The following is a 23,685-nucleotide window of genomic DNA, read 5'->3' on the forward strand; positions in this document are numbered from 1 at the left end:
TCATTTACAAAATAGAAACACCTTCTCAACAGGTTGTCATGAGGAATAAATAAGAGACTCCATGTGAAAAGCTCAGCACGGTGGCCAGTATATAGGAAATACTCAGTTACTCAGTAAATAGTCAGTTAATCCATCCAAAAACACTTGCCACTTGCCACAATGATGTTTACTGCATCACTGTTTACAACAGTGAAAAATGGAAACTAGGATGGTCCTATTTATGTTTGTAAAAGATGGCATTTGTATTTGTGCATATATGTTTATACATGTACAAAAAAGGAATGAAAGGAGAAAACATGCCAAAGTATTACATTCGGGGAGAGGAGGAGACAGGGTTGTTTCTGTGTAAAATTTTTATTGTGTTATCCTTTAGAAAAAGGAAAGAGTAAACATCAGTATACATCTTAGGGAGAAAAAGACAAAAAGCACACACAAACATTACATAGAAAACTTTTATTTTAATTTACTATACATATCTAAATTTGAGGAAGTTACTAGGCAGATGCACTTTCCTCCGTAGGCTGAGTTTGATCTTCAGGTACCTGTAAAAACATAAATAGCTTTACTTTTCTAATAAACACTTTTAGTTTTACCCTTCACCCACCATTTAAAATCACTGCACAGCCTTTCTCTTATAATGACCCTGTCTTTGTCTTTCTCCTTCAATAGTAATTATTATAGAAAGTTAAGTAGAAAGAGAAGAAAACTTACAAGACCAAGTTCCCAATATAAATTACCAAGTACAACAATTCCATTAAAAATACAACCTGAGGGACTTCCCTGGTGGCGCGGTGGTTAAGAGTCCGCCTGCCAATGCAGGGGACAGCGGTTCGAGCCCTGGTCCGGGAGGATCCCACATGCCGCAGAGAAACTGGGCCCGTGTGCCACAGCGGCTGAGCCTGCATGCCACAACTACTGAAGCCTACAGCCCATGCTCCGTAACAAGAGAAGCCACCGCAATAAGACCACACACTGCAACCAAAGTAGCCCCGGCTCGCGGCAGCTGGGGAAGGCCTGCACACAGCAACGAACACCCAATACAGCCAAAAATAAAATTAAAAAATAAATAAAATTAAAAAAAAAAAAAAAATACAACCTGAGGCATATATCTAGGCTTCTCAAGATGGTCATTTTATTTTTCATCTATAAAATGAAATCATTAGTTTAAGAAAAATATCAGCAGTGCTGCAACAAGGTATTTTAAATCAATCTGTTTTGTTGAAAAAAACCAATAATTCTACTTTGAATATAGTATAAAACAGGTTTAGTAGAAATAGATATCTGTATGGTAATATTTCTATTATATGTCACTCAGACATAGCAAACAAACAGAGCTAAACTGTATCCCTCATCACCCCCAAAACCTGCCCTACTTCCTGCATTATCTATTTCAGTGAAGGGCTCTACCCAGGTGCCCAAGCCTGGCATGAGAGAATCCACAGTTCTCTTACCTGCATATTGAATCAACAGTCCTATTAATTCCACCTAAGTAACTCTCACAGCCATTTTCACTGCCCTGCCGGAACTTCAGGATCTCATCATCTACTATGGCTTAAGTCACAGTTATCTTCCATGCTGCCCTCAGAATGAGCTTTTACACAGGAATAGTTTACCAATAGGTCACTTCCTTATTCAAATTCTCCAGTTACCTGTCACTTCCTTATTCAAATTCTCCAGTTACCTCCAATCACCTCCAGGAGGGGAATGCAAATTTCACATCATGGAAGACAAGCCCCTCATATTTTATTTCCAACAAACTAATCTGGACTCATCACCCACCCTACATGTGACTGTACATCCATATTCATCTTACATTCACCACGCACTCCATTCCTCCACGCCTCTTTAGGCGAGTAGCTTCCTCTGAGATAAACCCATCCCCAAGCAAATTATCTGCCTGGCCCACTTTTATTCATCCATTAAAACCAGCTTAAGAAACACCAATTCCTGGGAAGTTTCCTTAACCAACCCCTCCCAGCTTGGTTTCGGTCCTTCTCTTCTTTATGCCAGAGCCCCACATGTACACCTGAATTGTCTGCTTCTAAGTCTAGTTATCCTGTTCAAGTAACTTCCTTGAGAACAGCAAGAGGATTGTGTTCATTACTGTACCCACTGTTGCTGGCACATAACAAACATTCAATAAGTCTGTGTAGTTAAATCAATGAACCATATGTTTAACCTACTCCCTTTAGACAAGCAAACAAACAGTGGAAGAAGGAAACTGAACCAAAATAAATGTTGCAAAAACAGCTACTCACTGATTTCTACTAGATACTACTCTAGGTTACTGTCTCTACTATTTTTCTACATTTCTTATAGACTCATTTTTTTCTCTAGTTTCTTAATCTAAAATGGACATTGTGACCAACCAAAGAGACAAAGTTACTCTCCCTATTCAAAAACACTTTCTTCTCATGAGAAAAAGAAAATTTACATCACCTTTACACAAAAACATTATAGCTAAGTGCCTAAATAGTGAATTCTATCTGTAAAGTCATTGATAAAGACTAAGTTTACACATCATCATGCAAAATAATCAATACAAATTTATTGGGTAATCCCCCATATGCCGAGTGCTGTGTTCAAACTCTGGCATTACACATAGTATACAACAAACCCTGAATGGGTTAACACAATGTAAATATACTAGCAAAAATAATCAGAAAACAATATGAGGAGGGATACAATCAAGCAGAAATTGCAGGGATGGATGTTTGTTCAGAGTTTACTCTGAGAATGTTACATGGAGAAGGTAAGATTTGGACAAGGTCTTGCAGAATGAGTAGGATGTAAACAGACAGGAGGAGGATGGGAAACAGAGTCTAGACATAACTGTCATAAAGAAACAAACTTGAGCATAAGTTTGAGTTAACAATATGCAATACGTATTTGAAAGTTGCGAAGAGAGAGATTTTAAACCTTCTCACCATAAAAAAAAAGCTAACTCTCTGAGATAATGGATGTGTTAACTAACTCATTGTGTTAAACATTTTACAATATATAGATATAACAAATCATTACACAGTATACCTTAAAATTACACAATGTTGTACGTATTTCAATACTTCAATATTTCAATATACTTCAATATTTCAATATACTTCAATATTTCAGCTGTATTTCAATAAAGCTGGAAAAAAATGAAGTGACAGAAGAAGGTAAACTAAAACAAAGAAACAAGAAAGTAAGTTTGATGTGTACTTGTAAGCTTGACTAGAGTGGAAACTTGGGGTAATGAGGAAGGGTTCATGAGGCCAGGTTACACAGGAGAGCTATCAGATAATATAAGTAAAAAGTTAACACTTAGTCTCTGAAAGAGTGAACAGGGATGATCGTGGTCAAGAAATATAATCATTCCTATTTGTGAAATCTAGATGCTAGTGACACAGAATAAACGACAGTAGCACAAGTATTCAAATTTGGTTCTTCAGGACATTTGCATATTTAATATGTCAACTGTCGAGGCAGCTTTAACTCATATCTGGCAAATCTTTAAATGTTCATTAAGTTTACCAAAAAATTATCAAGACCTAATTAACACCATTACAACCATTAAGAACTACAACTACTATATAGTAATATTCTTATTTTTCTTCAAGTTCTACAATATCATTCCCATGATACTAACAAATAAAAATGAAAAGAATTGCCAAATAACTTTTCTCTTGCCAAAATACTAACAGGGTCAACAACCACAATACCGCTTTAGCTATTTAGACAACTAATTACTTTTTTCTTTCTTTCTCTTTTCTTTATTATTTTGTTCTTGTGGTAGTAGTGGTTGCTTAATTTCAAGGAAAATTTCTTCATAGAAATGTACTCACATGTTGTCAAAAACACCATTTTCCGAGACCTTTCCAATAGTTTATTCCATATCGTAAAATGTGCCTTGAGAAGAAAAGATTTACTATGAGTTATATAAAGCACAAAAGTTACAATAGAAGAGGCTGAGTCTTTACATAGGTTTTAAACAAAACAAATACATAAAAAGTTAGGCAGTACTAATGAGGCTAAGTGGTTCCAAAAGTGAGTTCAAGTAGGGGAAAAGGGTACATACTATACAGAACAGCTGCCTTGTTTAGCATTTAAGAAAAGAAGACTTAAGGACTGAATATGCCATTCTTCCTCTTTGTGCTTCTTAATCATTACCACCGTAGAACACATTCCTTCTAATGGGAAGCAAAAATCTGTCCCACTTTTCCACCCATTCTTTTCTTAAATAGCCAATTCCAATATGCTAGTGGTCATTCTTCAAATCACAAGCAAGCACAAGGAAAGGTTCATTAAGAACCAACTGTGACGCAAGAGGGAGGGGATATGGGGATATATGTATAGGTATAGCTGATTCACTTTGTTATACAGCAGAAACTAACACAACATTGTAAAGCAATTATACTCCAATAAAGATGTTAAAAAAAAAAAAAACTATGACATCTCACACTGAAAGAGCAGACCTAGAGGATTTAGTAAATTACCCTAAAGAACAAGTAAAAACTAATGAAGACAACAGTAAAGTTATAGAACCACTTTCCTTAATTCTTAACAATCTTATGTAGCAGAGGATTATCAGAATGCATAAATGAAAAATGCAAGGTGCAAAACAACCACATCAATGTTACTAATGCAGTTGAAGGTGATACTGAGGGATATGGGTGGGTCAGGGACTATTTCAAACTGGATGAGCTGGTAAAAACTGTAATAAAAGGTAAAATTACTAAATATGTACATGCAAACCTTCTGGAGGAAGAGCAGCATGGTATGTTAAAGGGAAAACCATACCTGGCTCAGGCAGAATGAGCAGCGGGTGGGAGACTTTAAGGTGTGAGTGGAATATAACGGGTAACGGAGAAAGCGGTATGAGATGCAGTCAGAGAGAGGCAGGAGCCACACAACGTAGGGCTTTGTGAGACAGAGTGAAGGGTTGGCATTTGTTCATGAGAAGCCACTGGAACGTCTGGGGCAGAGGAACTGCATGATCTGATTTGTATATTAAAAGCTTCGTTTTGACTACTCAGCAGAGAATGTGCTGTAGGGGGCAAGAATGAAAGCAAAGAAGGGGAGTGAAGAGAAAGAGCAACAGGGATGAGGGAAGCAGTAGTGGATGAGCTGCTATGCTCATAAAACATATTCGGAATATGTTTTAGGGTTAAGAGTTGAAAGGACTTGCTGGTGGATGGGATGGGGCATGGCTATGAGGGAAAGAGAATCAAGATTACCTCAAACAGCCGGCTAGACGACAGTATCATTTACTGAAATGGAAAAAGCTAGGAAAGGAAGGTGTGTGGAAAAAACATGCAAAGGACACGTATGGTAAAAACTAAAAAATGCTGATGAAAGGGATGAAAGAAGATTTAAATAAATGAAAAGATATATTGTGTTCATAGATTGGAAGGCTCAATGCAGTAAAGACATCAATTCTCCCCAAACTGATATACAGGTTTAATAAAATTTCTATCAAAATCCCAGCAAGGGAGAACCATTGAAGATGGCGGAAAAGTAAGACGCGGAGATCACCTTGCTCCCCACAAATACATCAGAAATACATCTACATGTGGAACAACTCCTACAGAACACATACTGAATGCTGGCAGAAGACCTCAGACTTCCCAAAAGACAAGAAACTCCCCACGTACCAGGGTAGGGCAAAAGAAAAAAGAAAATCCCAGCAAGATTTATTGATAGAAAAAAGATTACCCTAAAGTTAAATGGAAAGGCAATGGATCTAGAATAGCTAAAACAATTTTTATAACAAATAATAACATGGGAGGAATTATTCTACCTCATTTTAAGACCTATTAAAGCTATAGTAATCAAGATTGTGTGATATCTGGAAGAGAGAGAGACACATAAATCAATGGAACACAATTGAGAACCCAGAAATAGACCCACACATATACAACCACTGATTTTTAACAACAGTACAAAAGCAACTCAACAGAGGAAGGATAGCCTTTTCAACAAATGGTACTGGAGCAATTTGACAAGTATAGGGAAAAAGAAAAGAAGGAACCTCATCCTAAATCTCATACCTTATACAAAATTTAACTCAAAATAAACTACAAACTTAAATATAAAACTTTTAGGAAAAACAATAGGGGAGAATCTTTGGGATCTAGGGCTGAGCATTTAATTCTTAGAATTGACACCAAAAGTATGATCCATAAAGGGAAAAACTGATAACCGGACTTCATCAAAATTAAAAACTGCTACCTGTTAAGAGGATGAAAAGACAAGCTACAGACAGAAAGAGAATATTTGCAAACTACATATCTAGCAAAGAACTAGTATCCAGAATATCAAAAAAACAAACAAACAAAAACTCTCAAAACAACAGTAAAAAAAGCAAACAATCCAATTAGAATGCGGGCAAAAGAGAAAAACAGACATTTCATCAAAAAAAGATACAGATGGCAAGTAAGCCCATGAAAAGATGTTCAACATAACTGGCCAGTAGGGAAATGCAAATTAAAATTAAATAAGAAACCACTACAAACCCATCAGAATAGCTCAAATAAAAATTACTGACAATATCAAGTGCTGACAAGGATTAGAAAAACTGATTATTTACACACTGCTGGTGGGAACAGAAACTGGAACTTAGCTTGGTAGTTTCTTAAAAAACTAAACATACCCCTGCCATATGACCCAGCAATTGCACTCCTGGGCATTTATCCCAAAGAAATGAAAATATTTATTCACAAAAACCTACACACCAACGTTTACTGCAGCTTTATTCATAATAGCTTTATTCAAAGTAGCCAGAAGCAACCCAAATATCCTTTAACAAGTGAACGGCTAAACAAACTGTGGTATATCCACACCAAGGAATACCACTCAGCAATTAAAAGGAACAAACAATTTTTTTTTCTGTTTTGTTTTGTTTTGTTTTGTTTTTAATTTATTTATTTATTTTTATTTTTGGCTGCCTTGGGTCTTAGTTGCTGCACATGGGCTTTCTCTAGTTGTGGTGAGCAGGGGCCACTCTTCGTTGCAGTGTGCGTGCTTCTCATTGGGTGGCTTCTCTTGTTGCAGAGCACAAGCTCTAGGTGCACGAGCTTCAGTAGCTGTGGCACTCAGGCTCCGTAGTTGTGGCTCGCGGGATCTAGAGCGCAGGCTCAGTAGTTGTGGCGCATGGGCTTAGTTGCTCCGTGGCATGTGGGATCTTCCCAGACCAGGGACCAAACCTGTGTCCCTTGCACTGGCAGGCGGATTCTTAACCACTGTGCCACCAGGGAAGCCCAAAAGGAACGAACTATTGACATATTGATACATGCAACAACTTAGATGAATCTCCAGAGAATTACACTGAGTGAAAAAACCCAATCCCAAAAGATCACAATAGTGAATGATCCCATTCATATGACATTCCTGAAATGACAAAATTATAGAAATGGAGAACAAATGAGAAGTTACCAGAAGCAAGGAGGTGGGGGTGGAGCAGAGGGGAGTGGGTGTGAGTGGCTGTGGCTATCAAAGGCCAACATGAGGGATCCTTGTGAAGGAATTGCTCTGTATCTTCACTGTATCAATGTCCATATTCTGGCTGTGATAGTGTGCTATAGTTTTGCAAGATGTTACCATTGGAAAAACTGGGTAGAGGTACTTGGGATCTCTCTGTATTATTTCTTAGGACTGCATATACATCTACAATTATCTCAAAATCAGAACTTTAATTAAAAAATAGAAGCATTAGCAAGGGGTGGGAGTAATATGGAAAATGATATGGAATAGATCCTCAAAATAGATTAGGGAGAAGAACGTGCCAAATGTTAAGGCCAAAAGGCACCCCTGAAGGTCCTATCAATATGTGCTCCATTACTCCTCACTGCACCCTCCTCTATACTAATTTGAAGTATTAAAAATACTATCTCGTACTTCCCTGGTGGCGCAGTCATTAAGAATCCGCCTGCCAATGCAGGGGACACAGGTTGGAGACCTGGTCCAGGAAGGTCCCACATGTCGCGAAGCAACCAAGCCCGTGTGCCACAACTACTGAGCCTGCGCTCTAGAGCCCACAAGCCACAACGACTGAGCCCACCTGCCACAACTATTGAAGTCCGTGCACCTAGAGCCCGTGCTCCACAGCGAGAGAGGCCACCATAATGAGAAGCCCACACACCACAACAGAGTAGCCTCCGCTCGCCACAACTAGAGAAAGCCCACGCGCAGCAACGAAGACCCAATGCAGCCAAGAATAAATAAATAAATAAATGTATAAAAAAAAGAAAAACTATCTCAATTTGATTTAATTTTTTCAACTAATACTTCTTTTGTAAATTATCTGTTTACATCCTGGGTAAAATTATTTTTAATCATAAACCCAAGTTGACAAAATATTAGTGTTACACAACTTAATGAAAATTAAAATGTATGTCCTTCAAATTGGTATAAAATCAAGCCCAGAATCACACCCACACCCAAACTGAATGGTCTGAAACTTTAAGCTTTACTTACTCTTAAGTGCACAGGTAAAGAGAGACCCTGGAATCTTCGTACAAGACTAGACTGGGTGGCTTGAAGATTATGAACCGCTGACACTTCGTACTGGAAACAAATACTTGTTCTTGGAATAAGAGGGCCCTCACTCACATCAATGAAGTCACCAAATCTGATTTGATTTAAAAAATAAACAAATAAAACCTCAAAATCAAATCACTTACAATAGTTAAAAAAAAATCTATTCATTCTTTTTGCCACTACATCCCTAATCAAGAACAATCTATGTGGATCAATTCCATCTCTAATAGCCCCTGACACAAGAATCTCAAGTGATGAGATTAAAATTTTAGAAATTAAAATCAATGAATCCGGGCTTCTATGGTGGCGCAGTGGTTGAGAGTCCGCCTGCCGACGCAGGGGACACGGGTTCGTGCCTCAGTCCGGGAAGATCCCACATGCCGCGGAACGGCTGGGCCCGTGAGCCATGGCCGCTGAGCCTGCATGTCTGGAGCCTGTGCTCCGCAACGGAAGAGGCCACAACAGTGAGAGGCCCACATACCACAAAAAAAAAAAAAAAGAAAGAAAACACCAGTGAATCCTTTTCTTACTTAGCATTAATATAATTTTAAAGATTTTTAAATAATTTTTTAATTAATTAATTAATTAACTATTTGGCTGCTTTGGGTCTCTGTTGCTGCGTACAGGCTTTCTCTAGTTGCAGCGAACAGGGCTACTCTTCATTGCAGTGAGCGGTTTTCTCACTGTGGTGGCTTCTTTTGTTGTGGAGCACGGGCTCTAGGTGCACGGGCTTCAGTAGTTGTGGCTCGTGGGCTCTAGAGCACAGGCTCAGTAGTTGTGGCACACGGGCTTAGTTGCTCCACGGCATGTGGGATCTTCCCGGACCAGGGCTGGAACCTGTGTCCCCTGCATTGGCAGGCAGATTCTTAACCACTGCACCACCAAGGAAGCCCCTTAAAGATTTTTAAGATCACTGAACACATCATACTATCAAGTGGATCCAATGTCTAAAACTGATATCCTATCACCTTATAACAACTAACTGCAACAGAGTTTAGAATTTAGCATGTAAGACAGCTTCTTAGAGGAAAAAATTTAAATCTGAGTCAAGAAAACATGAAGTTGAGAAAACAGATACAGGCCGTGAAGCCACTTTTGCATAATGCATTCTTACCCCTCTCATCCCAGCATCAGAAAGCACACTGTGATATAACTTCCTTATATGTAACATAAGTAGTAACTAATTAGGCAGTATTCATGTTTCTATATACATATGAATCATGTTCATTTCATAACAATGAGTATTTTGCCCAATTTCAAAATTAACTCTAAAAATTACATTTTCTTACAATGGTTTCCAACTCTTTCAGAAATAAAAATAACAAACAATAAAATGAGGAACAGAAACCCCAACTGTTCCTGAAGATGACTTAAAGCTTCCAATTACACCATAGCAAAAAATTGAACAAAGCAGTAAAAAGTTAGGTAATAAGACCAACAAATTAAGGTACAAATCTTTTCCAGTCATACACCAGTCAGGTAACAATAAAACTAAACCTTTCTATAAATTAGCATAGCAGTCAATTTTTATATTTTTACTTACCTGTGTAGCTTGACTATTCTCTCAGGGTTCTGAGACGCCTTCTCTTCTATGAAATCTAATTTGTACCTAAAAAGCAGCAAAGAAACAAATGTTTTAATTCTAAATGTACAAAAAGGTGCTTAAAGCCACCTCCCTTTCTCTTCCTCTTCAGCCGTAATTTTTGCAAGAGGGGTTTACACTTGGAACCTCCCCTTCCTCACTTCCCATTCACACCTCACCTCCTTCAATCTGGCCACAGCTTCACAACTCCACCAAACTGTTCTCCTTGGTGCCAACCTAATGGACACTCTTTAGTTCTTACTTCCACTGCTCACCTCCACTTCTCAAAGTGTTCTTTTCCACCGGCTTCTGTGGCATTCCCTACTGCTTGTTATTTTAACTCTCTGGTCACCCTTCTCTTTCCCTGCCCTTCAAGGGTTCTGTCCATAAACTCTTTTCACTCTAAGCATCCTCTCTGGGCTAGCTCCTTGATTTGCACAGTTTTAATTACTACTTATGTGTTTATATCTTCTACACCTCTGCTTCCAATCCACATACCTCTTCTGAGCCCCAAACTGTATATCCAAAACACTCCAGACATCCACCAGGGTGTCTACAAGCATCTCACACTCCCAAGTTCTCAAACTGAACAAAAATTTACCCTCTCTTTTCTCACCAAACTTATTCTTATTCCTGAATTCCCTAGTTTAGTAAATGACACCACCAACTACCCACATCTCCAAGTGAAAAACTTCAGAGATTCCTTGATTCCTGTTTCTCCCACCACATTCCCTCCATCCAATTCATTACCAAGTCACATCAATTCTACTGCCTAAATGTCTCTCAAATCCACTAGGGTCTGTCAGTATAATGAATAGTACAGATGGAACTGCACAGCCCAGGTTCAAATCATGACCTTACCACTTACTATTGAGAGCCTTGCCTCTTTACCCCAGAATGCTAAACAAACATTACACATGTGTGGCAAGGTTGGGAAGTATCAGTTTGTGCAAAAACATCCGCTTACTGCCACACCCCTTCTTCCAGAGCGCCAATGATTACTGAGGGAGCCAATTCCCTTGAATGTTTGTTCCTCTTGACCCACTTCTAAGAGAAACTCCTGTCCCCTGGGAGGCAAAGCCACTGAAAGTTCCCCCTACAGGAGAAAGGCCCCATCACTGATCCACCTTCAACCTCCAAAACTCTGTCTCCTCAAACTTGCCCCTAAATGATCTCCCACCTCCCTTTACACATTCACCTAAAGTTACCAAAGTCCTACAAGCCTCTCCTAGACTTTGACAGTTGAGTGGGAGGAAAGGGAAATCTCAGTGTAACATGAAATGAAAGTTTAGAGTACGCTGCCCAATATAGTAGCTATGGAGCACTTAAATGTAATTAGTCCTAATTGAAATGTGCCTTAAGTGTAAAATACACACCAGATTCTGAAGACTTAGTATGAAAAAGAGAATTATAAAATATTAAGTTTTTAATATCAATCACATGTTGAAATGTTTCAGATACATTGTTTAAATAAAACTGTTTTATTAAAATTAACTTCACCTTTATTTTGAATTTTTTTTAATATAGCTAACTAAGAAATTTAGTTATATAGATAACTCACATTATATTTCTATTGGACCACACAGCCCTAGAATTTTGGTGGGGGAGGTGACTTGATAAATTCTGATAATTTAAGGAATTTTCTTATAGAATTAATGGTAATTTAGTTGTAAAGAATAATTTGTACTCCAGTTCAGTATATTCCTTCTGCTTTCTAAGTACACTGGTTCCAAAATATGCTAAATATTATAAACTAGCCCCATGAGAATCTGTGCCTCATTTTATAAATAGCTAAAGAAATTCCAAACCATTTACCTTTAACAATTTGCAGGTGCACATTTTGGCTTCAGAATCTAGTATCTATATGATTTTTTGCAATGCAGGTATTCCTTTCTAATTAATTCTAATTTTAAGTTGTTTAATATTAAAATTTAGTTTATGTTCTCACAATTAGTAGAAGATAAATTGGAAGTTTTCTGAGTGAAAAAGGGAATTGAGAAGGCAGGCAGGATTTAACATGTTGGCGAGGAAAATCTATCAAATGGTTAATTCCCATGCAGAAGACTAAGATCTGTGTGAACGTTTTACTTCAGCTGTTAGCTGCCTCCGAACAGCTGGTATTTTCTGTCTTACCCTTTTCATCTGAAGAGTGGAAAGATGGGAAGGAAAGGTTGCCAAATGCAACAGTTTAAATAAATTTAAGTTTAAATTCAAAATAATGCAATTTCTTAACGTAGGCTACCACTTCACAATGGAAGGAAAAAAGGGAAACATATTGCTATGGTGATATAAAGAAAAGGACTAGCCAAAGAAAAAGAGAAGTAAGACAAGTAAGAAAATTATCAAAGGTGTGGCAGGGGCACTTCTTCTCAGTGAAATAATGAGATGAACAAAAGCAAATAGGCTGGTGCAGAAAAGAGATCCCAGAGCTAAAAAGTAAAAAGTGTGCTACATAAATACATCAAATATGAAAGTTATTAAGAGCTGAATTTTCTTCATTACATACAACTTTGGGAGGTTTAATTTTGTTTAAAAGGAAGCCAACACTTACTTATTGTGTTGAAATATTTCTAACGCCACTTTTGCTTCAACTTCCAGAGTTTCAAATGGAAGATCTTTATAAATTAAAGTACGAGCATCTTTTGTGAAGGAACATAGGTTCTCCTTAAAAATGAAAGTATTAACCTTTTGTAACAATTTACTTAAAAACATTTCCCTATAAGGCAGATAAAACTGTATGCTTAATATTATAAGTCCAACTACAACAAAAAGCAAATTTGCTAGGAAAGAAAGCATTAATTTGCAACAATTAAATACTGGAACCATAAAATGTACAATTAGCAATTTCTCCCAATTCTACAAACTATAAAACTTGTAATTAACTTGTAATTAAATAGCCGCCTGTATTAGAAATATTATGGATAATCCCACAAAGAAATTTTAATAAACATTTCATTCAAATTATACAGCCCTATAAACGTTTATTAAAATGATGGTGCAACAAGTAGAAATACTAATAAGTAAATGGTAAGATACAAAAATTTGTTTATACTATGAGTATAAAACTAAGCTTTTTAAATAAAGGCATGAGGAAAAAATTATTATTTATGTGATTCAGAAACTTTCACTAGGAAATGTAATGTCATCACTGGCCATGTCCAAAATATAGCATAAATCAAATATTAGAAATTTCTGTTTAATGAAAATGTCAATTTCACACAATTAAAATGATTAATAATACACATTAACAATGTTTATGAGTTTAATAAAAACTATAGTTGAGTTTTCACACTGTAAATCATAACTAATACAGAAAAGATCAAGTATTATTATGCAAATAATTTTTGCAATAAAATTCTTTCCATAAACTTCCTAATAGACTCTTTTGAATGACTCTTCTCCATTCTTAAATGGACAATTTTCTGTATAACCAACGCACATTCATGGTTTAATATAGCTGTTAATTGACTGTAACTTTCCCCCACTTTCTAAACCCCACGGTGCCTGCAATTAACTAGTACATTTCTTTTTTAAAGTTTTATCTTTAAAAAAAGGAAAAGGAGGCAGCAAGTTTCATACATAATGAGACTTAAATTTTCATCTCCTTAGTTTTTACTTAACTCCCCCAATGAATTAAGAATCTTGACAGACTTGAAAAAAAAAGAAATTATATTGCCACAAGTCCACAGATCATGAAGAAACCATTCCAACCTCTCCCCTCACCCCCCCATCTCTCCCAATATCTCTCTTCCCTCCCTTTCTCTCTTTTCCTTCCTGTTTCCCTCCTCTCTCTCTCTTGATATTAAGCAGTAACGGCAGGATTACACAAGAAATAACTGTCAAAGCCAGCATTTAAATCTGGATCTTCCCTGACTCCAAAAATTTTTTTTTCAGGTGTCATTTGTGATTTCCTTTTTTTTTTCCCCCACATCTTTATTGGAGTATAAATGCTTTACAATGGTGTGTTAGTTTCTGCTGTATAACAAAGTGAATCAGCTATACATATACATATATCCCCATATCCCCTCCCTCTTGAGCCTCCCTGCCACCCTCCCTATCCCACCCCTCTAGGTCATCACAAAGCACCGAGCTGATCTCCCTGTGCTATGTGGCTGCTTCCCACTAGCTATCTAGCTTACGTTTGGTAGTGTATATATGTCAGTGCAACTCTCTCACTTCGTCCCAGCTTGCCCTCCCACCCCCAACCTCCCGTGCCCTCAAGTTAGTTCTCTACGTCTGCATCTTTATTCCTGCCCTGCCACTAGGTTCATCAGTACAGCTTTTTAAAATTCCATATATGTGCATTAGCATACAGTATTTGTTTTTCTCTTTCTGACTTACTTCACTCTGTATGACAGATTCCAGGTCCATCCACCTCACTACAAATAACTCAATTTTGTTTCTTTTTATGGCTGAGTAATATTCCATTGTATATATGTGCCACATCTTCTTTATCCATTCATCTGTTGATGGACATTTAGGTTGTTTCCATGTCCTGGCTATTGTAAATAGTGCTGCAATGAACATTGTGGTGCATGTCTCTTTTTGAATTATGGTTTTCTCAGGGTATATGACCAGTAGTGGGATTGCTGGGTCATATGGTAGTTCTATTTTTAGTTTTTTAAGGAAACTCCATACTGTTCTCCATAGTGGCTGTATCAATTTACATTCCCACCAGCAGTGCAGGAGGGTTCCCTTTTCTCTGCACCCTCTCCAGCATTTACTGTTTGTAGATTTTTTGATGATGGCCATTCTGACTGGTGTGAGGTGATACCTCATTGTGGTTTTGATTTGCATTTCTCTAATGATTGGTGATGTTGAGCATCTTTCCATGCATTTGCTGGCTGATTCCAAAATTTTTGCTTTTAGAAACTACAATATTTCACTAAATCCAAGATGCACCAGTAAGAAAAAACATTACCAGTTATAATCATAAGATGCTATCTACTGTAAGTCACATTTGCTCCAGAGAATTACACTGAGTGAAAAAAGTCAATCCCAAAAGATTACATACTGAACGATTTTATTTACATAACGTTCTTGAAATGACAAAACTATACAAATAGAGAACAGATTAGTGGTTGCCACAGTTTAAGGATGGGGGGGGGCGGGCGGATGGAGACTAAAGAGAAACATGGGTAATTTTGGCAGTGATAGAAATGTTCCTGGCCGTATCAGTGTCAATATCCTGGTTGTGATATGGTACTACGGTTTTGCAAGATAATACCATTGGGGAAACTGAGTAAAAGGAACATGGAATCTCTATGTATTATTCCTTAAACTCCATGTGTACCTATAATTTTCTTCAACTAAAAACAGTTTAATTAAAAAAAGTTATAGAAACAAACAAAAGACATATTTGTTTTCAGAGATATTAAAATGTGAAAAAAATGTTCATAGTGGAATTGATAAAATGGTATGCTACACTGCCGCCCCTCTTCTGATCTCCAGACTTCCAATCTGTAGGACGTACAGTTTTGCTTAATTAAGAATTAGGCATTTGTCTGTTCTCCCCAATCATAACTAAGCCTCTAGGCTTGACTTCTGCAAGCCATCAGCATCCTCTACCTACACAGCACCTGATCTAGATTCACTCTGTTAACCAGGCTCCTGCTGCTACCCCAGTCCCAGACCAACAAGGAGCACCCTCCTTATGAGGGCAGACCGTTCCAGAAGAGGCTAGTTTGCTGCTATTTCGGTTACCTTTGTCAAAGCCTGATATTTTAATTCACCCCTCCCCCACTCTCAATGTAACCCTTGGTGATAGGAAGATCTCAGGATGCAATAGGCTTAAAATGGCTTAGGGCAGTGGTTTTCAAATTGTGCTCTGAAGATCCAAGGAGGTAAGGCTCCAGGCCCCTTGCCCCCACATCAACCAAGATAGTTAAGCTTCTATATTTTATTCTGGGTACCATGCTGTTGTGAATACCCTCCATCATATACATCTGTCTTAAATACACTAAAAAGCAACAATACAGATTGACTGATTCTTTTAATATCCTCGACATGCAGTACCATTCAACAATACTAACACAGGACTCGTTCTAACAAAGAAAGGCACAGACTCTAAAATTAATACTCCAAAGACTAGACTTACTTCTGTTGGCATCCACTCATCAAGTCTCTTATCCAAAACTACATCATAGCAGAAGGCTCCAGTGATTACTGTAAATCCAACCAAAATAAAAAGCAAAGTCAAATCTGTTAGGGTAGAAAGTTACTAATTTGCAACAAATGAATATTTAGACCATAAAATGAAGGGTCAACAATCTCTCCCAACACTACAAATTATAAAATTGTCACCATTATTCCAGCTGCTTGTCAGAGCTATACCAACTTTCCCCCCACCATAAAACTAACTCACCTTTTTGTTAACCCAACATCACCAGTATTTTTTAACCATTCACATTTTCTTCAGGAATATTACCACCATAGAGATCTCAAATATTAGTTACTAGATATAAAAATTCCTAAAGAGTAAGATATTTAATAAGTAGATGAATAACTAAATGGACATGAAATGTTTAATTTCTTTTTTAATATCTTCTAAATTTCTTCATTTTATGTTGTTTTGTTTTGCTTAGAATCATTTATTGCCAAATCAAATATTTTTTGGTATATAAACTTCCACCTTTTTAAAAAAAAATACAGTTGTGATCCTACTACACATACTGTTGCAAAATCCTAGTTTTAGGAAAATTACAAAGAATGTGAACTCTTCCACCTCCCCAAAATGGTATTCCTCTCCAGTGTCAGGGTCTTTCTGGTGAAATGGTACCACCTAAACACAGTTTTCTACAGAAGCCTATTTATACTCATATCTCCTCCTCACATTCTGTTTGGAAATAAGTACTTAAAATGCTAAGAAATAAATACTGACAAAATATAATTACATGAAATTCACATTCAAAAGAAACATTCTCCTCTAATTCTATTATGTTAATAATTGACCGCCAATAATTAAATAAAATGGATTCTTTTACCATTATAAATAGAAGGTATATATGACAGTGATAGGATGGATTTTGTTACCCATAATAAATGGAATATATGTATGATGGTAATTTATATTAGACTAAATAAGAAGTGAACTCTATACAACAAAAATATGTACCAAAATATTCAAAGATTACAGAAAATGTCTGTGTCTATATACATATATGTATATAGACACACACACATATATATATATGTTTATTTATTTATTTATTTATATGTGTACATCACCTGGAACTTCTGGAGCTCTGACCAAACTGACCACATATTCATCTTTGAATGCCCTCTCTATCACACAGCCCATCATCATGGCACAAGAACGCCAATAAGCCTAGAAAAATAAAATACACACAAACATAATAAACACAACATTTACTAACATTTCTTTAATATTAAAATTTAGGTTGACTTTTGACTTAGGAACCATTTCTCAAATATCTGTCCATCCTCCACATTTAGCAATGGTTACCATCAGACCATGACATGACCACCACGAAGCAAAACCCACAAAAGAATGAAGCACCAACTTCATGTGGTTAGCAATGCTTGTATAAGATATCAGACACTATAATGTTTATCAACCAATAAATAGTTTTACTACTGGTAGTAATTTTATTTTTAACCCAGGATAAAGTTAACTTGTTAACAAACTTGTGCTAAAGTAAAATAAATATATTAAAATATACCTGTTTATAACATATATAAATATGGAGGGATAACCCAACTTTTTTTTTTTCCATCTTTATTGGAGTATAATTGCTTTATAATGGAAGCTAACTTTTAAGGATTACTTATGGGCTTTCCTGGTGGTGCAGTGGTTAAGAATCCCTCTGACAATGCAGGGGACATGGGTTCAAGCCCTGGTCCAGGAAGATCCCACATGCCACGGAGCAACTAAGCCCGTGTGCCACAACTACTGAGCCTGTGCTCTAGAGCCCACGAGGCACAACTACTGAGCCCACGTGCCACAACTACTGAAACCCGTGTGCCTAGAGCCCGTGCTCCACAACAAGAGAAGCCACCGCAATGAGAAGCCCACGCACCACAACAAAGAGTAGCCCCCGCTTGCTACAGCTAGAGAAAGCCCGCACATGGCAACAAAGACCCAATGCAGCCAAAAATAAATAAATAAAAATAAAATAATAAAATTTAAAAAAAGATTTATGACTCCTATCCTATACCTAACATCACATATCAGTTAGGTTATTCATATTTATAACAAAGCAACCTCACTATTAACTGGGCTTCCATCTCACTAGCATTTTGATCCATGGACATGCCCAATATGGGTATCCATGCAATGACCTTCCCAGAGTCATAAAGAGACACGTAAGTCCTACACCATCTTAAGCTCTGTACTGGCACTACTATAACTAGGCACTTGGCTTTCCTAAGCTCTTCTCCGTATCTGAGGAGGACAAGAGTGGGCTCATTTGGTTGCACATGGCAGAGACTGCTCCAGAGTGTGTTCTACACAACCACACAAATACATTAAAAATAAATGCAAAGCCAGGCCTTGAAGGCCAGTAGCAAAATGCACTTCTTCATCTATCTGACTTGACTGTTCTTAATGTCTGGTGAACTCCAGGGTCAATGCCTAGGTTCAAATCCAGGCTCAGCCACTTAGCAAACTGGTAACCTTGGTCAGGCTATGACACCGCTCTTTGCCTCAGTTTATTTATCTGTAGAAAGGAGATAATAGCACCTTTTATGGGATTTTTTTTTAATGAGGATTAAATGAGTTAATATCTGTGAATCACTAAAACAGTGCCTGATATACAATAAATGTTCAATGTTAGCTACTACTAGTATCATGTCTACCATTTCCTTCTTTAAGTATTTCATTTCAACAAATATTTATTAAATACCTACTGTATGTAAGTCAAGGACAAGATCTAATAAGGGACATGATCCCTGTCTTCACAGAGCCAAGAATCCAGTACATTCAACAGTTCGTATTACAAGGGAAAATCAAACTACTGTATCTAGAGACACTAGCCACGTGTTGTGAGGCCCGGAAGAAAAGAGGGATTCATTCTGACAAGAAGAAACTGAGAAGGTTCCATGGAGCATATGGCATTTTAATTGAACTATAACAGGTAAACAGGATTTTAATAGAGAGGAAAGAAAATATTCAAAGAGCATCAATAAAAGCAAGGAGGATAACACAACAGAAACCATTAGTGACCAAGTCCTCCAGTGTGGCTGGAGCAAAGAGGAAGTGGAAAGATGCCGTGGAAGGTGAAGCTCAAAAGGCAGGTGAGAGTGAGAAGTGTCCACACAGAGCTGGGAAAGTTATATGAACGGTTATCAGGTAGGCAAGTTCTTTAGGAATAAGTGACATCATCTTTACTCACATCATTTAATAAAACTCTTGCAGGACTATTAAGGAAGACTTTCAGATTAAAAAAGGAGGGTGGGGGCTTCCCTGGTGGCACAGTGGTTGAGAGTCTGCCTGCCGATGCAGGGGACGCAGGTTTGTGCCCTGGTCCAGGAGGATCCCACATGCCGCGGAGCAGCTGGGCCTGTGAGCCATGGCCACTGAGCCTGCGCGTCCGGAGCCTGTGCTCCAGGAGAGGCCACAACAGTGAGAGGCCCGCATACCGCAAAAAAAAAAAAAAAAAAAGGGGGGGGGGGTGGGAGAGTTAAAAAGTTATTGAAATAATCCAGAAAAGATGGTGAAAGACAAGAATGAAATTACTGCAATATACAGGGTGATTAATAAAAGTAAGCTGAACAAAGATATGAATGTCATTTAGTTTTCTCAAACCAAAATACAGAGACATTAATGCCACTGAGGATTTTTGAACTATGAACATGCCTAATCTACCAAGTAAAACCCTGATTATCTAGTACAGTACAACACTTGACCTTGGCCAGATTTGTACATTTCAAACTCCATAGGAAACAGATTTTAATTTAAAAAAAAGACTAGAAAAACAATTGGGGGGAGGGGTACAAAAGAACATAGAGGCAGAAATACCTTATTGACTTCTCCCGGATCATCATCTTTGAAAGTAAGAAATTTAATTTCACATGACTTGGTCAAAGGCTTATACATGTCCCAAGGCTGTCCGTCCACAAGAGCCAGAATGGACTTCCTGCAGTACCACTCACTTAAATCTGGGAATTTAAAACAGATTGAAGATCTAACTCTAACAAAACCCAAGTGAAAAATTACATGTTTAAGTGCTACGTTAAGAAATAAAACAACAGAAAGGCAAGATTCTGCAAGCTGTCTTTTTTGGGGAGAAAAAAAAGATTTGTAGCCAATACAAAAATAATTCCCAACACATCCAATGTATTGTTAATTATTAATGAAATTACCCAAACAAAAATCATTAAGGCTAAGTCTAACTTGAAATTAATCTGTCAATTATTAAGTAATAAAATAGTTTTCCAAGAGCTATCCTTAAATATTCAGAGAGCAGCATCCTGGATATACTTGGCTATATGCACACACAACTTAGAAGGGAAAATATATAAATATACATCCCAGTAAGTCTGTTCTAGATGGGTTTGGGGTCTTGCTCCCAAACCATCTTTACTTCCCTAACATGGACTCTTCAAGTTAAATACCACAGTTACCAGTTTTTATTCAATAATTATCAGTATGAATTCACACATAAACCAATCAGCTCTGGTCTGTTATATGACTCCAGAATGCAACTCCAACTCTGATTAGATGTTTTTTGAGTACCCAGCTATTCACAGAAGTGGTCAAACCACAGGTCTAAATAAGTTCCATAAGGCGGGGATCATGCCTATTTTTGCTCACTCGCCAGTATAGCTAGAGACTAGCATCAGGCCTGAAATCACCAGGTACTCAATAAAATTTACTGAATGACTGACAGTATGAGTGACAAGCAAAGTCTGAGGGCAGCGGTCATGCTAAGAGTGGTTCAGAGGCTTCATCTCTACATGTGATGTGTGTAAAACTCCTTAAGGGCCTGAGCTTTGTCTTAGCCTCCTCTGTATTCCTAATGCCTATCCTACGGCAGAGGTTCAATAAATGCTTGCCAAACAAGTAAGCAATTATAAGTACGAATTCAAGCGCCAAAGTAAAGGAAGATTGAGAGTACACACTCGGCAGGTCAGCTTAAGCTTTTAACTAAAGTTAACTACTTAAATGGAATCATTACTGAGTTTTCCAAAAATCTGAACAATGCAGCCAGTCATATATGAGCGAGCATGTAGGTGTACATATCTACTTTTTGTTCTTTCAGAATTTAAACGTTACCAGTTCTGTCAAAGCTACTACAAAAGCATTTTGATCGAAAATAACAGAGAGGCCTTGTGCCCTTCATTTCCACACTAAATCACACACAGGGCCTTGTTTTCTCCCGTAAGATATGAACACAACAAATATTTTTACCCCAATCACATTCACCCCATGCACTCACACATTTACTACATGTACATGTAAATGTAAACAAAGACACACCACACAGAGGCAAGTGGTGAGCAGATAAAAGACTTAAGTTAGGCTATAAAGAGCAGGAAAGGAAAAGAAGGCCAAAAAAAAAGCTGATCATCTGAGGCCAGGGCAGTCCCTCCACCCCAAAATCCTTTAATGGGACTCACATGGTGACTGCTCCCATTACACCACAGTGTGTCTAAAAGGGGCAAGCACACTAGTAGCAATGCTTTCAGGTCTGCCTCCTGCAGGAAACAATGACAGCCCTCTAAACTCAGCCAGATTCCAGCAAGTCCCAGGACAACCTACGCGTTACAGCACCAACCTTTCAAGACCCACAGTGCCCTCAACTGCTAAGCCCGCAGTGAACACTCACTCAGTAAGATGCTAGATAAAGGAGAACTTCCGCGAACTTCAGGGAGCAATTACAGCATCTTATCTCCTCTGTACCGGTTCTTCTCCTGATTTATGCAAAATCTTCAAAATGGTACCCTGATTCGTTACTTACGCATGGCACAGCTATAAGGAGTTGAAATGTTTTTATTCATGACAAAGACAGTGCCAGGGTCAAATTTCCCAACGTGCTTAACTTCAATCTTCTCAGTTCGGGGAGTTAATGATAGCTGCCTGGTTTTCTCTTTGTTAAAGAGATCATTCTGCATTTCTGTCAGTTCGGTCGGTGACAGCTGAGAAGCAGGTGATGTTGCTATAAATCCTGTGCAGAAGTTACAATAAATGTGAATACTGACCAAAAAAATAATATATTGCCCCACCCTGTTCCCCTCCCGTATCACCATCCTCCAACAAGGAAAGAATAGGAGGAAAGGGAACTTTAAACGCTGTTCACCAAAATGAGTTCAGAAGTAAACTTAAACCCCTTTCTAATATTAATAATTAAAACGCCCACGGAAAAGAACTGCAGCCTGCCCTGATCCGCGCCTTTACTTCAAGTTTGCTCTTTCACCATCAGATCGCCACTTCCCACCAGTTTCCTAGGTCGTATTCCAATCTGGGCTTTACAATAAGGGGCAAAAAGTAACCAGGAAGTGGAGTCAAAACCAGACCAGTCATTGGAAACGTGAGCAAAACTGTCGCTTTGAAAAGGTCTTGAGGACAAGAAAGCTCCACGAGGCTGCAGGTCCCACGCCAAAACTCTCCATATGTAGAGAGAGAAATGCTAAGCTTATTTTCCAATCCCCAAATCAGAGGATTTGGCAAGGCATGTACGAGTCCAATGGAAAAATAAGGACACGTTTGCACCGGGACGTGGTCTCCCTCCTAGGGGCACCCCAAGATCCTCCCGCGGCCCCGCCCCTGCCCTCCCCGTTCCTCTCGCGTCCCGAGGTATGTACCCCAAGGCCGGGAAGGGGCGGCCAACACAACAGGGACTCAAAAGACCCTCCTCGGCCCCCAACCCCGCGGGACCCCCCAGGACCCGCCTCGGGCCCAATCTGGGCAGACACCATCCTCTAAGCCTCCCTCCCTGACCCTATGGCCGCTAAAACTCACTCCAGCCAGCCCCGCCGCCGGGGGCGGCCCGCCAGAGCCGCCAACCCCAGACTCCCACGGCCATTGCCTCCTCCGCGGCGCTAGGAACCTCCGCGCTCAAGTCCTCCTCCGTCTTCTTCCCCGGAAACTCCGAGCGCGCACCCCAGGTTCCGTCGGACAGTTTTGTTCCGGGCCGGGCTGTCGGGCGGCATTCGCCACCAGGGGGCGCGCTCGCGCCTCGCTGATAGTCAGTCGCTGGAGGTCTGGAGTCCAGAGCCCGGCGTGTTCCCGGCGCGCGGAGGATGACCTGGAGGTCCTCGACCCCAAGGCGCCCTGTCGGCCACCCGGTGGGCTCTGCAGGGGGACAAGCGTCTCCTTTGGAGCCGCAGAGCCCGACACGCGTCGTCACCCTCCGCCCTCCGCGGGTTCGATTCCCTGCCTGCTGAGCAAAACCCTTGTTTCTCTCAAAGTATGTTTCTGGGGAGAAAAGCTGACTTCTGTTTACTCTTACTTTCGTGGTCAGCCCGGCCGGCCACGTCGATGGCATCTTCAAGCTCTTGGCTTAACTCTCGGTTTTGCAAGGGTGAGTTCTTAGGGTAGCTGGAGTGGGTCTGTGCCCGGCTTCTCCATTTATTTAGCCGTAGTAATATGGACATGTCAAAACGTGTCCTGTTGACGTTGGAGG

The 23,685-nt window shown here is 38.9% G+C and overlaps 1 protein-coding gene across 5 annotated transcripts; it reads right to left on the reverse strand.

The window, feature by feature from the left end:
- Window positions 1–438: 438 nt before the first annotated feature.
- Window positions 439–23,145, reverse strand: MRPL39 (mitochondrial ribosomal protein L39). 5 transcript variants are annotated; one of them, XR_004349753.1, is made up of 11 exons: window positions 23,022–23,137; window positions 22,021–22,227; window positions 20,079–20,218; window positions 17,327–17,426; window positions 16,197–16,264; window positions 12,651–12,763; window positions 10,061–10,126; window positions 8,455–8,608; window positions 3,825–3,888; window positions 3,031–3,130; window positions 442–542 (listed from the first exon to the last, which is right to left on the reverse strand). XR_004349753.1 is itself a non-coding variant. In XM_032631184.1 (10 exons), the coding sequence occupies exons 1-10, from the start codon at window positions 23,083–23,085 to the stop codon at window positions 535–537; spliced, it is 984 nt and encodes a 327-aa protein (XP_032487075.1). In that variant the 5' UTR covers window positions 23,086–23,137; the 3' UTR covers window positions 439–534. The 5 variants fall into 5 exon arrangements, 3 of the variants coding, with proteins under 3 accessions (XP_032487075.1, XP_032487074.1, XP_032487073.1); XR_004349752.1 differs by having other exon boundaries at window positions 445–1,143; XM_032631184.1 differs by lacking the exon at window positions 3,031–3,130 and having other exon boundaries at window positions 439–542.
- Window positions 23,146–23,685: the final 540 nt, after the last annotated feature.

Source organism: Phocoena sinus, chromosome 4 (genome assembly GCF_008692025.1).
Source record: "Phocoena sinus isolate mPhoSin1 chromosome 4, mPhoSin1.pri, whole genome shotgun sequence".
Classification (NCBI taxonomy): Eukaryota; Metazoa; Chordata; class Mammalia; order Artiodactyla; family Phocoenidae; genus Phocoena; species Phocoena sinus.